This window comes from Oncorhynchus keta, chromosome 26 (genome assembly GCF_023373465.1).
Source record: "Oncorhynchus keta strain PuntledgeMale-10-30-2019 chromosome 26, Oket_V2, whole genome shotgun sequence".
Lineage (NCBI taxonomy): Eukaryota > Metazoa > Chordata > Actinopteri > Salmoniformes > Salmonidae > Oncorhynchus > Oncorhynchus keta.
Window position 1 is genome coordinate 24925391 of NC_068446.1, and position 22735 is coordinate 24948125.

Sequence of the window (22735 nt, forward strand, 5' to 3'; positions counted from 1 at the left end):
TCACCACCGATAAATCTACCATAATCGACAATTTCAGCAAGCATTTCTCTACGGCTGGCCATGTTTTCCTCCTGGCTACCCCAACCCCGGCCAGCAGCTCTGCACCCCACGCAGTCTCTATGGGGGTACCACAGGGTTCAACTCTCGGGCAGACTCTTTTCTCTGTATATATCAACGATGTCACTCTTGCTGCGGGTGATTCCCTGATCCACCTCTACGCAGACGACTCCATTCTGTATACATCTGACCCTTCCTTGGACACTGTGTTAACTAACCTCCAAATGAGCTTCAATGCCATACAACACTCCTTCCGTGGCTTGCAACTGCTCTTTAACGCTAGTAAAACCAAATGCATGATTTTCAACCATTCACTGCCCGCACCCGCCCGCCCGACTAGCATCGCTACTCTGGACGATTCTGACTTAGAATATGTGGACAACTACAAATACCTAGGTGTCTGGCTAGACTGTAAACTCTCTCTCCAGACTCATATTAAGCATCTCCAATCCAAAATGTAAACTAGAATTGGCTTCCTATTTCACAACAGAGCCTCCTTCACTCAAGCCGCCAAACATACGCTCATAAAACTGACTATCCTACTGATCCTAGACTTCAGCGATGTCATTTACAAAATAGCTTCCAATACTCTACTCAGCAAACTGGATGCAGTCTATCACAGTGCCATCTGTTTTGTCACCAAAGCACCTTATACCACCCACCACTGCGACCTGTATGCTCTAGTCGGCTGGCCCTCGCTACATATTCGGCGCCAGACCCACTGTCTCTAGGTCATCTACAAGTCTATGCTAGGTTAAGCTCCACCTTATCTCAGCTCACTGGTCACAATAACAACACCCACCCGTAGCACGCGCTCCAGCAGGTATATCTCACTGGTCGTCCCCAAAGCCAACACCCCCTTTGGCCGCCTTTCCTTCCAGTTCTCTGCTGCCAGTGACTGGAATGAATTGCAAAAATCGCTGAAGCTGGAGACTTATATTTCCCTCACTAACTTTAAACATCAGCTGTCTGAGCAGTTAACCGATCACTGCAGCTGTACATAGCCCATCTGTAAATAGCCCACCCAATCTACCTACCTCATCCCCATATTGTTTTTATTTACTTTTCTGCTCTTTTGCACACCAGTATTTCTACTTGCACATCATCATCTGCTCATTTATCACTCCAGTGTTAATTTCCTAAACTGTAATTACTTCACAAATTACTTATTGCCTTACCTCCTCACGCCATTTGCACACACTGTATATAGAGTCTTTTTTTTCTATTGTGTTATTGACTGTACGCTTGTTTTTTCCATGTGTAACTCTGTGTTGTTGTTTGTGTCGCACTGCTTTGCTTTATCTTAGCCAGGTCGCAGTTGTAAATGAGAACTTGTTCTCAACTAACTTACCTGGTTAAATAAAGGAGAAATAAATATATATATATAATTTAAAAAAAATCTCCAATATGTAAAGATCTATACCATGAATGATTCTCATGTATTGTATATGAGAGATGAATTCACTGTAAATCCTTTATCATATGTCCTTCTGTCCTTGCAGGCAAAGACTCCCAGCTAAGAATGTGTACTACTACCGTTGCCCTGACCATCGGAGAAACTATGTGATGTCCTTCGCCTTCTGCTTTGACCGAGAGGATGATGTGTACCAGTTTGCCTACTGCTACCCCTACACCTACACCAGACTGCAGCACTACCTGGACAGCTTGGAGCGCAGGAACCTGGACTACCTGCAGAGAGAGCAGCTGGGGCTCAGTGTGGTGAGTGAGTGTGTTTGTGCGTGCTTGCATGCATATACATGTGTGTGTTTGTGTTGTTGTGTGTCATCTCTCCCTCATCATACCGTTTTCAACAGAATACCAGAGAGCCCCCAGCCCAGGTCCAGCAGTCCTCTGGTTCACCTTTTCATGTTATCAATATGACTCTTCAACTCTGTGTGATTGTAGCCTGAGAGAGGACAGGAGTAGGGTCCTTGACTGTGCTAGGAGGTGAGGTGTGGTGTGGTGTGGAGGCTGGGGGAGCCAGCAAGAGTGTGTTTCTCTGTCTCTCTCTGTGTTGTGCCTGTGCAGCACTGCACGCTGGTTGCCTTTTGAGGGATAGCACTGCTGCGTGTAATCAGGAGAGCTCTCACCTCTCACAGGAGCAGGTACTGGATCATGCACGCTGCCTGCAGTACTGTTTGCTCTTATCAAATAATTGTAGGAGAAAAACTCATTAGAAATGCTTGAGAGTTCTTTTTTCTTTTTTTTTTTACATTTGTCAAGGAAAGCTAGCTGCAAGCACCAATGATGAAATTGCATTTATTGATAAAAATGAGTCAAATATTTATGAAATTTGGTTTGAAGGGCAGATGTTGATGGTGTTGATATCTCAACCAATAGGAGCCCAGAATTGGCAACAAAGACAAGAACAGGCATCAGCATATTCCTTCCATAGTTCCCATCATAGAATTAGAATCCAATTGAATTGTATTTGTATGCTTCCCACTGTCCTATCACACTTTCAAGTACAAATGAGGGCTTGAAAGTGTAGAGTATTAGTTCTGCTTTTATGCCGCACTGGCACTTTGTGATGAATTCAGACATAAAACAGAGTGAGTTGGCACTCGGACTAAAGATTAGTATGCATAGTCATAGAGGTGTTTTATGGCCTTATTTGTCTTTTAATGTCCTGTGGTCCTGGGTCTTTGACAGCCTGGCCCAGCCCTCTCATTACGACCTGCAATGAGAGAGGGATGAGGGGACCTTTCCGTCTGCTGCAGTAAAGAGCCCCAGTCCCTCTAGTGGCTCCACACAGTCACATGATACATGTTTGCTGGTGGAGCTTACCATACGTGTATGGAGATAATATACTCCACACACACACACAGATCACATGTGCATATCTACACATACAGTTGTCCTTTCAGATGTAGACTCCATGGACCTATAGTAAATTATCAGGGGGTAAGACAAAAGCCTCGCCATTTAGTGTGACATTCACCAGTGACCTTGACTGAGTGCCTTATCATGAATAATATCATTTTCAATCAGCCTCTCACTCTCAGTTTAACTTGTGCACGAAGGCATAAGATAGAAAGTGCTTTACAATGCTCATTACTTCTGTTCATTAGGTATGGCTTGCTCTTAGGCTAGTCATAGCTCCAAATGGAACTGATTGGAAAGCTACATTTCAAAGATGTAACTACACATTTGAGGCGTGATTATAAATCAGCAGATGCTTAGATTGTTTCAGCCCAGAATGAGCCTGGAAGTGCTTGTCAGATCTTCAGGGCTGGAATTTGTCAGTAACACAGTTCCTCCACGTTTTCTTTAAAAACCTCTGTTAGCTGTTACCTGAGCTGTATCCTTGATGGAGCTTGGGGGGTGTGAGCATGGCCAATAAAATGCTAGGGAAATGTAATGCCAGGACCACGTTTTGGGCAAGAATGTCCAAGCTGCTTGATAAGGACTCAATGAGAGTGCTAGCCACTGCCCTGATTCAATGGCATTTTGACGACGCTACTCTGGTTTTGGTGCTTATTTCTGCTTCTGAAGGGGAAGCTCCAGATAGCCCAGAATAAGCTGATCAAGGTAATATTGAAGGTGATTCCACATACTCACATAGACAGGAGCTACTTTCAGGTACTCAACTGGCTGCCTGTTGAGGCTTTGCCAGATTACACTGGGTCTGGTTAACAGGATTATTTATGGACTGATAACTTTCCCCCTGTTAGGGATGCACACAACCACAGCACCAGATCAGGTGTTGCTAATGTGTGCTTATACAGGTTCAGGAGTAATTCTGGAAAATATGCTTTCTTGTATACAGGAACCTCAGAGTGCCCATAAAAATGACGTCCTCTCTGGGCAGCTTTAAAAAGAAGGTTAAAAACCTGTGTGCCCATATGAATGTTCCCTCCGATGTAACTGCAATAATGAAATAGATGTGTTTCTTGTATTCATTTTTTATACAGTGCCTTGCCAAAATATTCACCACCCTTGGCATTTTTCCTATTTTGTTGCATTTCAACCTGTAATTAAAATTAAAACTGAAAAGTGGTGTTTGCGTATGTATTCACCCCCTTTGCTATGAAACCCTAAATAAGATATGGTGCAACCAATTACCTTCGGAAGTCACATAATTAGTTAAATAAATTCCACCTGTGTGCAATCTAAGTGTCACGTGATCTGTCACATGATCTCAGTATATATACACCTGTTCTGAAAGGCCCCAGAGTCTGCAACACCACTAAGTAAGGTGCACCACCAAGCAAGCGGCACCATGAAGACCAAGGAGCTCTCCAAACAGGTCAGGGACAAAGTTGTGGAGAAGTACAGATCAGGGTTGGATTATTAAAACAATCTGAAACTTTGAACATCCCACAGAGTGGTAGGCATCCATTATTAAAAAATGGAAAGAATATGGCACCACAACAAACCTGCCATGAGATGGCCGCCCACCAAAACTCATGGACCAGGCAAGGAGGGCATTAATCAGAGAGGCAACAAAGAGACCAAAGATAACCCTGAAGGAGCTGCATAGCTCCACAGCGGAGATTGGAGTATCTGTCCATAGGAATAAGCAAACACTTTTGGTGTTCCCCAAAAGGCATGTGGGAGACTCCCCAAATAAAAAAGACGTTTTTTAAAAACTTTATTTAACTAGGCAAGTCAGTTAAGAACAAATTCTTATTTTCAATGACAGCCTAGGAACAGTGGGTTAACTGCCTGTTCAGGGGCAGAACGACAGATTTGTTCCTTGTCAGCTCAGGGAGTTGAACTTGCAACCTTCTGGTTACTAGTCCAACACTCTAACCACTAGGCTATGTCTGGCGGAAACCCAACACCTCCCATCACCCCGAGAACACCATTCCCACAGTGAAGCATGGTGGTGGCAGAATCATACTGTGGGTATGTTTTTCATCGGCAGGGACTGGGAAACTTGTCAGAATTGAAGGAATGGTGGATGGCGCTAAATACAGGGAAATTCTTGAAGGAAACCTGTTTCAGTCTTCCAGAGAATTGAGTCTGGGATGGAGGTTCACCTTCCAGCAAGACAATGACCCTAAGCTTACTGCTAAAGCAACACTCGAGTGGTTTAAATGTCTTGGAATGGCTTAGTCAAAGCCCAGACCTCAATCCAATTGAGAATCTGTGGTATGACTTAAAGATTCTTGTATAACAGTGGAACCCATCCAACTTGAAAGAGCTGGAGCAGTTTTGCCTTGAAGAATGGGCAAACATCCCAGTGGCTAGATGTGCCAAGCTTATAGAGACTTACCCCAAGTGGCTTGCAACTGTAGTTGCTGCAAAAGGTTGCTCTACAAAGTATTTGCTTTGGGGGGTGAATAGTTATGCACACTCAAGTTCTTTTTTTTTGGTCTTATTTCTTGTTTGTTTCACAATTTAAAAAAGGTTGCATCTTCAAAGTAGTAGGCATGTTGTGTAAATCAAATGATACAACCCCCCCCAAAAAAATATATTTTAATTACAGGTTATGAGGCAACAAAATAGGAAAAATGCCATGGGGGTGAATACTTATGCAAGCCACTGCATGTTTCGCTGCTATACTGTGTAACACTGTGTTGCCAATCTTGCCGAGCAATTTTGTCACAAGAGGACCACAATTGAAATAAGTCCAAGACTTTGTGTGTTATCCTCCATGAATTTACTAATGTACATGTACAGTTGAAGTCAGAAGTTTACTTCCTCTAAGATTGGTGCCATTAAAACTCATTTTTCAACCACTCCACAAATTTCTTGTTAACAAACTATAGTTTTGGCAAGTTGGTTAGGACATCTACTTTGTGCATGACATAAGTCATTTTTCCAACAATTGTTTACAGACAGATTATTTCACATATAATTCACTGTATCACAATTCCAGTGGGTCAGAAGTTTACAAACACTAAGTTGACTGTGCCTTTAAACAGCTTGGAAAATTCCAGAAAATGATGTCATGGCTTTAGGAGCTTCTGATAGGCTAATTGACATCATTTGAGTCAATTGGATGTGTACCTGTGGATATATTTCAAGGCCTACCTTCAAACTCAATGCCTCTTTACTTGACATCATGGGAAAATCAAAAGAAATCAGCCAAGACCTCAGAAACAAATTGTAGACCTCCACAAGTCTGGTTCATCCTTGGGAGCAATTTCCAAATGCCTGAAGGTACCACGTTCATCTGTACAAACAATAGTGCGCAAGTATAAACACCATGGGACCATGCAGCCTTCACACAGCTCAGAAAGGAAATGTGTTCTGTCTCCTAGAGATGAGCGTACTTTGGTGCGAAAAGTGCAAATCAATCCCAGAACAACAGCAAAGGACCTTGTGAATATGCTGGTGGAAACAGGTACACAAGTATCTATTTCCACAGTAAAATGAGTCGTATATCGACATAACCTGAAAGGCCACTCAGCAAGGAAGAAGCCACTGCTCCAAAACTGCCATTAAAACGCTAGACTACAGTTTGCAACTGCACATGTGGACAAAGATTGTACTTTTTGGAGAAATGTCCTCTGGTCTGACGAAACAAAAATAGAACTTTGGCCATAATGACTGTTGTTATGTTTGGAGGAAAAAGGGGGAGGCTTGCAAGCCGAAGAAAACCATCCCAACCGTGGTTGGTTGCAAATGGGTCTTCCAAATGAGCAATGACCCCAAGCCTACTTCTAAAGTTGTTGTAAAATGGCTTAATTAAGGACAACAAAGTTAAGGTATTGGAGTGGCCATCACAAAGCCCTGACCTCAAACCTATAGAAAATTCGTGGCAGAACTGAAAAAGCATGCGAGCAAGGAGGCCTACAAACCTGACTCAGTTACACCAGCTCTGTCAGGAGGAATAGGCCAAAATTCACCCAACTTATTGTGGGAAGCTTGTGGAAGGCTACCTGAAACGTTTGACCCAAATTAAATTCTTTAAAGGCAATGATACCAAATACTAATTGAGTGTAGGTAAACGTCTGACCCACTGGGAATGTGATGAAAGAAATCAAAGCTGAAATAAATAATTCTCTCTCCTATTATTCTGACATTTCACATTCTTAAAATAAAGTGGTGATCCTAAACTGACCTAAGACAGGGGATATTTAAATGGATTAAATGTCAGCAATTGTGTAAAACTGAGTTTAAATATATTTGGCTAAGGTGTATGTAAACTTCTTACTTCAACTGTTTTTCTTTTTCAAGTTTTATGTGTGCTTGTTTTAATAAACAAAATGTTTAAAAAAATCAATTTAAACCCCCTCTTCTACTCTGATGCAACAGATGAACTGTTGGAGCGATGAGGGACTGACTGTAAAGTCTGTGAGTACATTTGCTGCTGTCTCAGGGAAAGTAAACAAAGCTAGAAAGATGAGTAGGAGACAAATTCGACTTAGAGTGACAGACTTTGAGAGTGGAAGACAAGGAGACGCAGGGAAGCAGGCCTCAGGGCCAAGCTGCTGTAACACACTAGGTCTACCTGCCTACCAATAAACAGCTGCAGTAATTGTGATGCCTCGTCTCCACCAAACACATAGAGAGAACACAGCTCCACTGTAATAGGGGAGGACTACTATAATTGCACTTCTAGGATAATAACAAATCCTTGAACTGCGTATTGCCTTTCAGCTTCCTTTTCCCTACCATCCCTTTATCGTTGTCTTTCTCTTTCCCCCACTCCCTTTACATGCAGTCGGTTTTTATAGCACCTAGATCTGCTGCAGGGACCAGTAGTAAAACTGCTTTTTGATGGCGTATGTGCCAGGTGAAGACAAAGCATTGTAAGCATACTAAGCAGTGTGTGTGCATGTTTGTGTCAGTGAGTGTATGGAAATATTTTTGCCATCTGCGTTTGCCCAGGTGTCAATCAATGAGATGTGGGATGAGGTTTGAAAAACCTCTGTTCATGTGTGACAACTTGAGACAGCAGAACAGGCAGCTCAGGCTTTTTTTTTATTGGTCAGAGGTTTCTTTCCTTCGTCTCTTTTAAGACAGACTCTACTGATATAGCTGATGTCTCTCTTGCTACTTATACCCTAACACATTCTTTGTGATGGTCTACAGGTCTGTGATGGACTAGTGGATTTTATACGGATTTTTATAGAGTTTCTGTGGAAGGGCCATGCACTGTATCCATTCCCCTGTTCTCTCACTGTCTGAACATTTCTCCTGCAATCCATTCCTTGACAGTTGTGTGAGGGACAAGTCCATGGAGACAGAATGGATTCTGCCTGGACCTTTCTCTGCTAACAAGTGTACGCACTCCACGTATATGTTTCCTTAAAACTATTCCACCATTTATTTTGTATTGACTACTAAAAAGACAGTCAGGGCCCAGTGTTGGTGCTAGTACACACACTGACAAAGCATTTTCTTATGGGCAGAGTAGGAGTTTCAGTGAAAGCACTTTTACCATTCCTTTCCTGTCATGATGGCCAACTGTGATACCATTTTTTTTTAGCTCTGAAAAAGCAGCCAGTATCTGCAGCCCGTATCTAAGATGAATGTGCAAATGAGAGTGAGGAGTCGATGGCCATCCTTAAGCCTGCACCCCTCACCTGCCACCACTAAGTTCCACAACACTTAGTATTGAAATCATATTTCAAGAGGAAATAATCACCATAAAAGTATAAAAGTGACACACAGGATTTGTTTAATTTTGAAGTGTGCAGCTAAAATAATGAAAAGAAGTTCCTACAATTTTGGAAACAATAAACGGACATGGTTACAATGGAGCTTACACAATGCTTGCTGCAATATCCACAACATCCTTTGCTCCTTTAGGAATACTGAATGCTTCACAAAACCGAGCTCGTCTACAATAATAGGTCTTCTACAGTGCCCTGTGGATGTCACTTTCAAACGTTCAGAGCTCTGTGGAATCCGGCAGCTCACATAGACTTTTATGAGGCTCCTCCATCCAAAGGCTCCAAGGGGGGGAGGCGTGGGGACGCTGGAAATGATGTGCTGGTCTGGGAAGGTGATATTCTGCGGTCCTAATGGTCGCTGGGTCTCCTGCAGACAGGCTGTAGTGGACTGTCTCCTGGTGCCTGTTAGTGGGAATAAAGGATGAGAGGGGCCTTTGGCCCACAGAGTTGGCACTGCGGCAGTCTGCTGGGCTTATCACTGTGTTTGTACACTGTGTGCCAAGATTTAATCAATAGCGACTTTACCTTCCACTAGGAGATAAGGTCAGACTGACTGAAACGTTAGTAGCTGATGCTAGAGAAGAGAGGGAGTCTAGGCTTGTCTTTCCTACTGCATGGTGGATGGATGGCTGTGCTGTCTGAAACCAGGCTGCTGGGTAATTGCATGAAGTCTAGTCATTTACTGGCTTAACAGCAGCCAAAGTGTCTCTCGCAATATCATGAAGCATCCTGTTCTTCTTTGTGTGCCCACTCTTTCACATCCCCCGTTCAAGGATACTGTTGACATGTTGGTTCTTTTATGAATGATTCTATGACGGCGTTCTAATTTGGAGAGCTCTCCAACTGTTGACCAAACGATTATTATTATTGTTGGTCCACCATCAGACCGCCTGCCAATCTACCTTCATTATCATCTGTATGAGCTGAGAGCACAATATCGTGGTCCTTCTGTAGCTCAGTTGGTAGAGCATGGCGCTTGTAACGCCAGGGTAGTGGGTTCGATTCCCGGGACCACCCATACGTAGAATGTATGCACACATGACTGTTCGATTCCCGGGACCACCCATACGTAGAATGTATGCACACATGACTGTAAGTCGCTTTGGATAAAAGCGTCTGCTAAATGGCATATATTATTTTTATTATATATTATTATTATATTATTATTATTATTATTATTATTATTATTATTATTATTATATTATTATATTATTATTATTATATTATCACATACAGCAACAGTACTAAGTGGAGTTACTTAGGGACAGGTCGAGGGAATAGATGATATCTAGTTCTGACTTCTTGTTGTCACCCTGAACTAGAGGAATAGTGTTAGCCTATATCTGAATAGCCTGTAATGTCATACACCGGACCCCGACTCAACGTTTCTGATTGAGGTTGCGGGGTCATGCATGATCACTTCTGCTTGACGGTTGTCCCTGGCTCTGGTTGCTATGACAAGAAGCTGGTGGACTGTCAGTATTTTCCATTGGCTGTTATTGGTCTTTGACCTGTATTCCAACAGAAAGTACTGATGTGACAGGATGTGCATAGGGAAATAAATGGGTCTGTTTCACCTGTTTTATCTCAGCGAGGTTGCGTCAATGGCTTGCCCTCTGACCCCAACGGTAGAGCAGTGAACTTATTCCACATGAAATTGAAGATAAAAGGGTTTATCTGAGCCTTTCATCTAGAGCAATGATTCCTCCAAGCTGGTCCCAGTGCTTGATTGCATATCAAGACCCATATCAATGCCATCTTACTGTATAGTACAGTAACTAAGGAAATATGGAGTGGGCTGGATAAAAGGTAGGTATGGCTTGTGTGGTGGAGACAGTGGCCATTGGCAGTAACATAGTCTATATGTGGTAGAAAGATTATTCAGTAGAGGGGTTGTCAGACAGTGGTGTATTTTCCAAGTTGATTTCCAAAACTGTAAATTGATCCTTATTATAATGCAGGCAAAAAAATATCAGATTTGCTGTCAGAGATATTTATTTTTGAAATTGGAAATGGCTCACACCTTTAAGTCTTAACTCTCTCTCAAGCTTGTGCACCAGATAGAACGTCTGAGTGGTGGGAGAGGAGAGAGAGGTACTTTGTGGAGAGGAGGATATCACCCAGAATGGCTTTTTGTTGTCACTTAGCTGGCAGAAGTTCTCTCTCTGCCTCAGATACAACACCATGCCAGAGCCTCCTGTCTCAGTTTGTTCTCCCTTCTCCCACTGCACTCACCTATGCTTGATAGATCTCCTCCATCATCAACAACCCTGTCCTCACACTCTGAAGACTTCTGCAACGGAGGAGAGGTGGTACTGTAGCTGACCCTGGAACCTCAGTCTGGGCCAGATACTTCTCACCGACACTAAGCTCAGTGGAGTGGCTAGCTGGGTGATGGTGGTGCAATGTGGGAAGAAAGGCTCTGTGGAGGGAGATGGGTACTGTAGGTGCTGCCTAGCGGCAGGCAGGGCAGTGTTGGAGTCATGTAGAGGTGGTTGGGGAACTGAGTTATCGAGTGACAGAGGAAGAGTGATGCTTTCTCAAATGGAGCCCCTGCAGTGTTCAGAGTCTCACTCTCAGAGAATTCTAATCCCAGCCGCAGAGCTCTGTACTTCCATCTATCTCTCTCTCTGCCGCCAGCCAATTAATATTTACTAACCACTGCTATCTAGATGACTCCATGGATGGAGGACTGTGCATGTAAAAAAAAAAATCTGTTTCATTTTGTTGTCAGGCCTCCTCTCACATGTGTCAAAGTGAAATAAAAAAAACTTTTCAGGTTTTTTAATAAGTCAGGATATACTTTTCTGACAGTGTAATTGCTTTCCATTCCTAGATCCATACTTGGGACCCTGGAAAGAAAAAGAGAGTAAAGAGGGGGGGAGCAAGAGAGAGAGAGAGGGGGAGGGAGAGAGAAAGAAAGAGAGAGAGAGAGAGAGAGAGAGAGAGAGAGAGAGAGAGAGAGAGAGAGAGAGAGAGAGAGAGAGAGAGAGAGAGAGGGGGGGAGAGAGAGAGAGAGAGAGAGAGAGAGAGAGAAGGGGAGAGAGAGAGAGAGAGAGAGAGAGAGAGAGAGAGAGAGAGAGAGAGAGAGAGAAGGGGGAGAGAGAGAGAGAGAAGGGGGGAGAGAGGAGTGAGCTTTACAGTAGATAATTTGTTAGGAGAAAATAATGAAAATCTATGAAAAGAATTGCTCACCCTCCGAATGCAGCCAAGCTTGAAATTTACTTTGATGGAAACTTAATTTGTTGTAAATGGGCGAAAAACATATTTAGGTATAGGGAGGAGAGGCTGTGGCGCCTGTCTGTGGCAGATGAGGATGCTATGCTCTGAATGCTTCAGCTGAATGGGGAGAAAAAAACATAGTCTGTAGTATGCTCATTCAATTTGGAGATGGATATTCATTATCACTCCCTCCTATCACGTCTTTTGGGCTGCAGATATGTGTGTGATACTAGTGTATTTCTGGTAACTTCAGCCTGTCAAACATTACCTAGAAGGATGATAGTGTGTATATGGCCCAGTTGGTCTGGGGACAGATCCTATGTGTGTCTAATTCCACAGGGGAAGATTATCTTGCTCTGGTTTAGAATCTTCAATACTGTATAGATCGATACAGACAAATTTGTTTCTGATGAGCTGGAGGCTAGGGTATGGAATTACTGTCAGGGTAAATCATCAGGAACCTAGTCCTTTTTATCCCTGCCTGCAGTTATAGCCTAGACCTCAATATACGTGTGAGAATAATTGTTTATGAAGTATGTTTTTTTACTCAGAAAGGCTGAACAAACTGAAGTCCCCAAGCCTGATATACAGCACTCAGTACTTCTCTCCACTGTTACTATAGCATAGTAGTTGTAGCCAGACCGTTGGAGCTCTCTGGGTCAAAACAATTACATTCTGTCGTAAAGAGCACATGTTCAACTATACTATTCCTACAGTCAGCACGCTCCCTCAAAACTTGAGACATCTGTGGCGTTGTGTGACAAAACTGCACATTTTAGAGTGACCTTTTATTGTCCCCAGCACAAGGTGCACCTGTGTAATGACATTCTGTTTAATCAGCTTCTGGATATGCCGCACCTGTCAGATGGATGGATTATCTTGGCAAAGCAGAAATGCTCACTAACAGGGATGTAAACAAATTTGTGCACACAATTTGTAAGAAATAAGCTTTTTGTGCGTATGGAACATTTCTGAGATCTTTTATTTCAGCCAAAACATGGGACCAACACTTCACATGTTGCGTTTGTATTTTTGTTCAGTATAAATAAAACCCACATTTCCCATCTCAAAAAAGTCTGCTAGGTAAAGGCCCACATTATCTCAGCTCGCTGGTTACCATAGCAGCACCCACTCGTAGCACGCACTCCAGCAGGTATATCTTACTGGTCACCCCCAAAGCCAATTCCTCCTTTGGTCGTCTTTCCTTCCAGTTCTCTGCTGCCAATGACTGGAACGAACTGCAAAAATCTCTGAAGCTAGAGACTCTTATCTCCCTCACTAGCTTTAAACACCAGCTGTCAGAGCAGCTCACAGATCACTGCACCTGTACATAGCCCATCTATCTACCTACCTCATCCCCATACAGTATTTATTTATTTATCTTGCTCCTTTGCACCCCAGTATCTCTACTTGCACACTCATCTTCTGCACATCTACCATTCCAGTGTTTAATTGCTATATTGTAATTACTTCACCACTATGGCCTATTTATTGCCTTAACTCCCTTATCTTACCTCATTTGCACTCACTGTATATAGACTTTTTGTTTACTTTTGTTCTACTGTATTATTGACTATGTTTTGTTTATTCCATGTGTAACTCTGTGTTGTTGTATTGTTATGCTTTATCTTGACCCGGTCGCAGTTGCAAATGAGAACTTGTTCTCAACTGGCCAACCTGGTTAAATAAAGGTGAAAAAAAGGGCACTTTATTCAATATAACAGGCTTTTAAAATTCAATATTAGGTTTAGGCACTTTTAAAGGCACTTTTATCGTGCAACGACCCCTCTACAGTATGTCGGTGTGGGTGAGATGTACTGCCATGGAATTGAATGTGAGGATAAGAGTCAATGAAAGGAGCATCCATCCCTGCAGTGCATAAAAACTCAGAGACTCATCACAGTCCTATCTTTTTTTCATGAGCCTGTCTGTCACACGCAAGACATCCTCAGATGCTGCTGACCACAGCAAGATAAACACGTGAGGAGAGGAAGTAGTGTACCGGATTAATAAAACAACAAGAGGCAGCCTCACTATAAATAAAACACATAGGGCCTTGAGGCAGTCATAGGCAGGACAGCCAATGGGTGCGAGCGTGTTTAGGGCAGTCAGGGTTGTGGATGGGGGCCACTGAAGCACTCTCTCTCTGTGGTCCTGGGATCCTCTACAGAACAGTGGCCTCCACCCTGGCCACAGGCCACAGGCCCTAACCCCATACTCCTCTGGGCTCAGCCCCTCTACCTCGCCTTGCTTTGCCCAAGTGCCCTGACATGCCTGGGGACTGGAGATGACTGATAACAAACATCTCCAGTCATCCTCCTCTACGTCTCACGCCCACCTGGACCCTTATCCGCCCGCACAGATACTCTTGTCCCTTCCACACATATCTTTTCACTCCCCTGTTACACAAAAATACATTTCTTATTTTTACCTGAAGTAAAGAAAAAATGAAGGATGTGACGGGCCTGTTTTTCCTCCACTTTCTATTCTCTCATTTTCCTTTCTCTGTCAACTCACCCCAGCCCCAGTACATGTGTGTCTGCTCCTCCTCACAGTGCTGAAGCGTCTGCCTGAGAGAGATGGATGCCAGCTCCTCTCTCTCCAAAGGCACAATGTCTCTCCTCTTCAGCATGCCTGCACCTGCATATTGTGATATAGTGCCTCTATTCACTGAGTCGATTGCCTTTAATGGCACCCGGGCAGACTGAGAAAATTGAAAGGGATTGCGGCCTGCTTTTCATCACAGCAGGAGCGGAGCAGGCTGGAGGGTCCGGGGCGCGGGGGTCTCAGGGGGACCCTGACTGGAGAGGGGGCATGGGAGGGGTCGGAGGGAGGGAAGGGTGACATGGCTGTCAAGGAGATGCACCTGGACTTGCAGCCTAGTGGGGTTCTAGTTGTTTTCTGTTGATTCACTCCTATCTGCATGCACTCCTATCTGCTATTCATCTGTATAGCGCCGGTTATCTGTATAGCGCCGGTTATCTGTATAGCGCCGGTTATGTTAGGAAATACTGTAATGGTGCATGACATTGTTCTCAGGAGAAGGAGTACAAGTTGGAGTTGTTTGTTCTTGTATCAATTGGTTTCTATGTGGGAGTTCCTTTTGATAAATTATTGAAATAAAGAGGGTAACGCAAAAATAAATACTGTATTTCAAGGAATAGGTATTGTTTTTTTAATTACACATAAATATTTAGTTGATCCTTTGTACGTGTTATCTGTAAGCTTTCCCCTTACCATCTTCATTCCTTTTGGAGAGAATCTCAATGTAAATATTGCATTTTTATTTAGAAAATCCTTTCTAACGCGTTAGCAACACATTTACAGCACCTTGTTATTACTTTGGAGTGTAAGATTGGCAGCTATATGCAAATAAGAAGTCGACTGTGCTGCTAAAGAAGAGAGATTACCTGATAATATAGCCAGTCCTAAGAACATAAGATATATTTTTAGAATGCCTATTGATATCAAAGGGAATTAAATGACAAACTATTGACTATGTAACTGTTATTTTATTTAACTAGGCAAGTCAGTTAAGAACCAATTCTTATTTACAATGACGGCCTACCCTGGCCAAACCCAGGCCAATTGTACGCTGCCCTATGGGACTCCCAATCACGGCCGGTTGTGATGCAGACTGTATTTGAACCAGGGTGTCTGTAGTGACGCCTCTGGCACTGAGATGCAGTGCCTTAGACCGCTGCTCCATCTGGGAGCCCCCAGAGTTATGTAGGATTTATGATGAAAATGATGTGGTTCATATAGAGGATTTCTCTCTCTAGATGTTTTTTCTTGAACCTCTGTAAGCCATATAGTCAGCTATATCAGACTGTTACCTCTGTCTTCCTCTGTGTTGCCCACAGTAGTGTGTCTGATGCATTAGCACTAATAGTCTCAATGGGAGCCACACGAAAAGCTGTTTAAACCTCAATATTTCTCCACTCTCCCCAAATATACAGTACTGTATTACTATAAGCCCCTAGCAAAATCAAAATGTGTCTTAATTTGTTTGTATGGTCGGTTGTTCATTAGGTATGAGAGCAGAGTAAAAGGAGAGGGGCTGTGGCCAAAGATGACTCTACCAAGAATGGACCCTCCTCTGATCAGTGCTACTGTAGCAGACACTTAATGATCTCTTTAGAATGCAATAAGAAAAGAGAAGTGCATTAAGCCCAATGCCAATATAATGGGATTATGTTAAGATTATGTCACTTTCATGCCAGGCTGCATTTGGAAGGTTCGACCTGTCATACATCATAAAGTTTATGCCATTCCTGAAAAATGTTTAAATATTAGAGATTTGTGGATGAGTAATGGTGACAGCCCTTCCTTATCCATCCTTGGTTTCTATGGAAACAACATAGAGATTTTTAGCTTGCTGTCACCTATTATTTATATTATCAATTGAAGACATTAAACTTTTGTCCCATAAAGACCTCTGTAAGAGATCAATCTTCACATTTCCCCCCGCTGCTACCACAGAGCATGGAGGAAAAATAACATAGTCTCATCCACATGCACAAAAGCGCTCTGTCATGAGAAAAATCTGATATCTATTCAGTGACTTACCTTCTGATGTTCAATGACTTTTCCCCATTGATTTGAAGGAGATGAAGAGGCTGAGGGGTGAGGAAGAAAAGGGGATGGAGGGGCAACTTGAAAAGGAAATAACCTTTCTGACGATGGATGTCAGATATAGCATCCCATAGATGCCCATTGTGGAGCCGTCAAGCTGGCACCCTATGATTTGAAACTTGCATTGGAGAGGCACAAAGCGGCTGCACTGGGCTTCCAGCGTCCATCTTTTTTTCACCTAGCGATCAATTGTCTTTGTCTCCCTCGCTCTCCTCTTGACAGGCCTGGTTTTAAATGGCTGGTTTAACTAGTTACTCACAGGTCTCCTCAGCCTTCCATTTACATCCAAATCAATCACTGTCATGAAAATTCATGGCACAGTGAAAGCAAGAATTGGGGGACAACAATTCTCTCTCCATGACAAATATATATTTTTTTCATGCACACTATACTGTAAATGCACAATTACAGCACTGCTGCTGCTGCTGTTTTTCCTACATATCAATTGACTCCCTCACTTGGCTGTATGTGTGAAGAATGCCTATTGAAATAGGATGTATTGGTCCATTCAGATTAGTGGCTAGTGTGCAATAATATGTTGTGTCCCAGTCAGCTCCATTCTGCAGAGAGAACTGCAGGGCTTTCCTAATGATTCAATACTGTAAATGAATGATGCTGATGAAGGGCATCGTCTCCCTCTCAAAGCCAGCCTGCTCATTCTGAGACGGAGCAGCTCTTCCATGGGACTGACTAGGGTTGCAAAATGTCTTGGTTTTCCCGAAATCCCAGTTGAAGGATTCCCGTAATAAGGAGGGAATAAGCAGGAAATACAAAATCCTCCAAACAGGATTTTTGGAAAACCAGGGAATTTGATTGTCAGCTCTAGGGTTGCAAAATTCTGGGAACTGGGGCACACTGGTGATAGACAAAATTATATGACAGAACGATGGAAGCCCTCTGATTATAGAGCTTTGTCTCAACAACAATTACACTGTACTAAAACTACAGGAACACTAAATTGGATAGGTTTCATGTGTGTCTGTTTTATTTTTATCAACCAAAACTTGGAGTTGTTACTCTGTCCTTGATCAACTAGAGGAGGTCATAGGCTCGGGAATACTGGCATGTAATTGTTTATTTCAATATAACCAAAATACCATCAACTTACTTTAGGGCAGAAAGGGTAAATACTACGCCATTTGTCACCCCAAGTAGTTACATTATTTTGAGTACACTTATTTCATTTGAAATTTACATTTGACATTTTAGTAATTTAGCAGACGCTATCCAGAGCGACTTACAGTTAGTGAATTTATCTTAAGATAGCTAGGTGTGACAACCACATACTTCAGTTGTAGTGAGTACATTTTTCCCCAATAAAGTAGTTATCAGCAAAGTCAGTGCTAGTGTAAAAAAGTCAAGTGCATTTTTATCAAAAAAAGAAAATTGAGAGGGGATAGACTGATATGTCTTATTTAAGTTACTCTTTAAAGAGATAGGGTTTCAGATGTTTTCAGAAGATGGGTAGGGACTCAGAAGGAAGCTGGTTCCACCATTGGGATGCCAGGAAGGAGAAGAGGTAGGGAGGGGCAGTTCCCCTTGCTGCTCCGTAGGCAGGCACCATGGTCTTGTAGTGGATGCGTGCTTCGACTGGAAGCCAGTAGATTGTGCGGAGGAGTGGGGTGACATGGGAGAATTTGGGAAGATTGAACAACAGGTGGGCTCCAGTGTTCTGGATAAGTTGCAGGCATTTGATGGCACAAGCGGCGAGCCTAGCCAGCAGAGAGTTGCAGTAGTCCAGACGGGGTATGAATACATGCCTGGATTCGGACCTGCGTCCTTTCTGTGTGAGAAAAGGTCATACTCTTTTTTTCTTGTGAACAATTGTTTTTTTATTGGCTCACAAGGGCAATAGAAATGTTGTACTGGATGGATTTTGTAGAACATGAACCTGCAAGAGCGAGTCACTGCTCTGATATTTTCAGAGAACAACAGGGTATTGTCCAGGTTCGTGCCATGATTCTTTGCACTCTGGGAGGGGGACATCGTGGCATTGTCGACTGTGATGGAGAGGTCTTTGAACTGACAGGTCTTCCCGGGAGGAAGAGCACCTCTGTCTTGTCGAGGTTGAGCTTGAGGTGGTGGGCCAACATCCAAGCTGAGATAGCTGCCAGACATGCGTCTTGCCACCTGGGTATCAGAAGGGAGGCGATGAGAAAAGTAGTTTAGTGTCATCATCAATGATAGGAGGGACCATGAGAGGATATGACGGAGCTGAGTGACTTGGTGTATAGGGAATCAAATGTATTTATAAAGACCTTTTTACATCAGCAGATATCACAAAGTGCTATATAGAAACCCAGCCTAAAACCCCAACAGCAAGCAATGCAGATGTAGAAGCACGGTGGCTAGGAAAAACTCCCTAGAAAGGAACCAGGTTCTGAGAAGTGGCCAGTCCTCTTCTGGTTGTGTGGGTGGAGATAAGAGTACATGGCCATTAAGGCCAGATTGTTCTTCAAGCTGTTTAAACGTTCATAGATGCCCAGCAAGGTCAAATAATAATCACAGTGGTTGTAGAGGGTGCACCAGGTCACTACCTCAGGAGTAAAAGAGAAGAGTGCTTAGAACCGAGACCTGGGGAACAAAAGTAGTGAGAGCACGTGGTGCAGACACAGATCCTCGCCACGTCACCAGGTAAGAGCGACCTGCCAGGTAGGATGCATTCCAAGAGTGTGCAGAGCCTGGACACCGAGCCCTGAGAGGGTGAGGAGGATCTGATGGTTCACTGTGTCGAAAGCAGCAGATAGATCTAAGAGGATGAGAACAGAGGAGAGAGTCAGCTTTGGCAGTGCAGAGAGCCTCCGTGACACAGAGGGGAGCAGTCAGTTGAGTGACCCATCTTGAAGCCTGACTGGTTGGGGTCAAGAAGATCATTCTGAGAGATAGTGAGAGAGTTGGTCAGAAACGGAACGCTCAAGTGTTTTGGAAAGAAAATAAACAGATACTACCTGGTGGGTGATAGATGACAATTTTACGCTTGGGTGGACAACTGACAGTGACAGCATGGAATTCAAATGAGGAGATGGACAGGTGAGAGAGGGGGAGAAGAGAACATCTCAACTTAGGAGAAATGACCATCCCTGTACCCCCAACGCCACGACCAGATGCTGTAGGACTATGAGAGAACAGTCAGAAGACGAAAGAGCAGCTGGAGTAGTAGTCTTATCTGGGTTAATCCATATCTCTGTCAGGGCCAAAATGTGTAGGGACTAATGGTGACATAGGCTGAGATGACCTCAGCCTTCTTGACCACAGATGGGCAGTTCCAAAGGCTGCAAGAGAATAGGAAGTACACATGGGTTGTGCGCGCAAGGTGTACTAGATTAGAAGGGTTGCAGCCACAGGTTGTGGAGGGTTTGTAAATCCTACAGGGAGAGGAGCGAACAGGGAGAGAAATTACACAGATACTTGACAAAGCTACAACGAGCAAAATGAGGATCTGAAAATAACTAGTGAGAGAGTTGTTTGAAGCCTTCCTCTCTTTCCTTCCTCAAACAACTGGGAAGAACGTCTTCGTCTTTTGGCGACCAACCACCACTGACACGATCGCCTCTTACAACTGCCGCTGAAAGAACAGGGGAGACTGAAGTACAAACACTCATTGCTGATTGCCTTGCAGAGATGACAAACACACCTCCAAGCACTAATTGCTGAGTGCCTATGACAGGTGAGACCACTCCCTCTCCAGAACAGGTACCATACAACATGAAATTGACTAAATTGTTGGCTACATAATCCTGCCCGTCACAGGAGGTTGGTGGCTCCTTAATTGGGGAGAACAGGCTTCGTGGTAATGGCTGGAGCGGAATATGTGGAACGGTATCAAATACATCAAACACATGGTTTCAATGTGTTTGATGCCATTACATATGTCCTGTTCCAGCCATTATTACGAGCCGTCTTCCCCTCAGCAGCCTCCACTGCTGCCAGTAATAGACCTTGTTTTGTTCACATTCATCTGCTTCTTTATGGTCATTCTTCATCAAGTAAATGCTAACTTTGGTTTAAAGATATGGAGGCTGTGCATCTGAAGGAGCAGATTAAGGTCCCATCTGCATGTGAAATCACAGCAGTGCCATTAGAATGCCTAATATTCCATGTACCATAAATACCTTCCAAATATAACAAGATATATAACAAAGGGGCTATTAAATAACTGATAAAGTACCAACATCAAGGTAGAGGGAGGGAGGATTAGTCTTTACCTTCACATAAGATTAGATAGTCTTGAGTTCTAATTAAATCCCCATTCCAGTTCTAAGGTAGTCATTTCAATCTTAGAGAGAAGAAAGTTTGAAGGTTTGAAGACAGCTTCCCTCTTCACTTCCAAACCTGTCTCTGTCTTTCTCTTTTCTTAGACTTGATCAAAATCAATGTTCTCTCTTCTACCGGGTAACACTTTCTTGCCCTTCCTCTGCCTGAAAGTCAAATGCCATAATTTAATTGACCAGAGAAACTGCCCACTACATACCAGCACACACTTACACAGATAAAAGTCATATACCGTGTGAACACACACACTGACACATTCACTTTCTCCCTCTATTTCCTGTATAGATAATGATATCTGTCTGAAAAGACCTCCTCATTAATGCAACCATACCCTCTGCTCTTCCGGATGTTTGTTGTCAGAGGCCGGAGGTATTTTCTTTAAAGAACAACAATAAACAGGTTGCTCTCCAGGGGAGAAGTATTGATATTGAGCCATTGGTTAGTTGTGAAGGGTTTGTATCTACATTATGACATTTACAATTTAGCTGATTGAGGAGATAGGGTGGCAACATCACCGCTAGGTGACTAGCCCAGATAGACTGGGTAATTATTTCCCCCGTGCTTGTTGTGACAGAGGGAAAACCTTGTTGCTTTTCAAACTTTCCTCCATCTAATAGTTTCAGGTTTCTTTCTCCACTTTTTCCAGCTCATTAAACCCAAACAATGATATTCCAGTCGAAAGCCTTGCAGGCTGCTGTCTAAAATGAGAACAGTCAGAACAGAGGGCGATAGGATGGATCACCGTGCCAAAGCAAAAAGTTATCATCACGTGCTTGATTTATTTTGCTCTGTTCACTAGTCTTGAGGCTCACTGGAATAACCATTACTCTGCAAAAGAAGATTCCGGTAGTAGACCCCTGAAATTAAACAGGCAATTTCACCTGGTAATTGGATGGTAGGATCTTTGATCAAACCTTGTGCTAAGGACCATACACTGTGGCCAGTCAGCCATAAACCTTGCCTGTTTTCTTCTAAACATTTAGCAGACACGGTATGATTACTGGTAAGTATTGTACAGTATGAAGGACCTCCATTTTCAATAAGATTTCAGGTGCTAAAGAAACGTGTAGCAAGGCCATGTTTTATTACCGTATTTACTTGTTTCTCTGCTCAATGTTATTTATTTCATTGGGAAAACATGGTCACAACAAACCAGGATCTAAGGGTTTTCTTGCCTCAAGTCACAGTCAGTTATTGGTCAAATGAAACGTTTATCTGGCCATCTGCAGTGATTTAAACAGAGGGAGGAAACCAACCTTCAGAGACACAGGGACACCACCTCACATCAGCCAGCTCCTCAGTTCATACACACAGGCTCAAACTGACACAGCACAGCCAGACCCACCTCTGTTTTATTAATAGGTTGAACTTGAAACCCCTTTTGAATTCAAAATGTACTGTACATGCTAAATTATAATATAGCTCACGGTGAAATGTTAAGAATTCTCTCAGTTAGCAGGGAGCTCTAATTGCCATAAATATAGCCTACAGATCAGTGGCGTAGCACAGTTATCCTGCAAAAAGGTGATCAAATTAAGATCATACATCTGTAATTGGTCTTGGGTGTACTGTATGTGATGTTTTTTTACCCTGGCACACATCTGTGCATAAATACCATGTATAGCTCTTGTTAATTGTCAGTATTTCTGCAGGGATTAAACAACTAGCCAAGCAACAGATGGCATGCCATTTCTCCAGTGTTTGTTTTTTTTGTTATCGTGGATGTTTGGTGTTCAAAGATACTAAGAAGCCCAATTGGGGAACACTGTCCAGTGTTAGTCAGTGTTAGTCACCCGCTCAGTTTACCACCACAAAACACCAGAAAAGTGCCAAAAATAGTAGAACTACATTCAATGTCATCTTTGACAAATGGTTACCCAGACTATTTACATGGTGTGCCCTCCCAACCCCTCTTTTATGCTGCTGCTACTCTCTGTTTATCTTATATGCATAGTCACTTTAACTATACATTCATG

The 22735-nt window shown here is 43.1% G+C and overlaps 1 protein-coding gene and 1 long non-coding RNA gene across 2 annotated transcripts in view; one reads left to right on the plus strand and one right to left on the minus strand.

The window, feature by feature from the left end:
* LOC118359141 (cytosolic carboxypeptidase 6-like) overlaps nucleotides 1-22735 on the plus strand; it is a 447711-nt gene that overhangs the window by 261744 nt on the left and 163232 nt on the right. The window contains exon 5 of the mRNA XM_052480434.1: nucleotides 1560-1776. Within this exon, the coding sequence (XP_052336394.1) occupies nucleotides 1560-1776 (217 nt within the window). The remainder of the gene's footprint in view (nucleotides 1-1559; nucleotides 1777-22735) is intronic.
* On the minus strand, nucleotides 18335-20032 carry LOC127912023 (uncharacterized). Its single transcript, XR_008080163.1, has 3 exons — nucleotides 19436-20032; nucleotides 19062-19236; nucleotides 18335-18617 (listed from the first exon to the last, which is right to left on the minus strand). It is a non-coding gene; the product is annotated as an uncharacterized LOC127912023 (long non-coding RNA).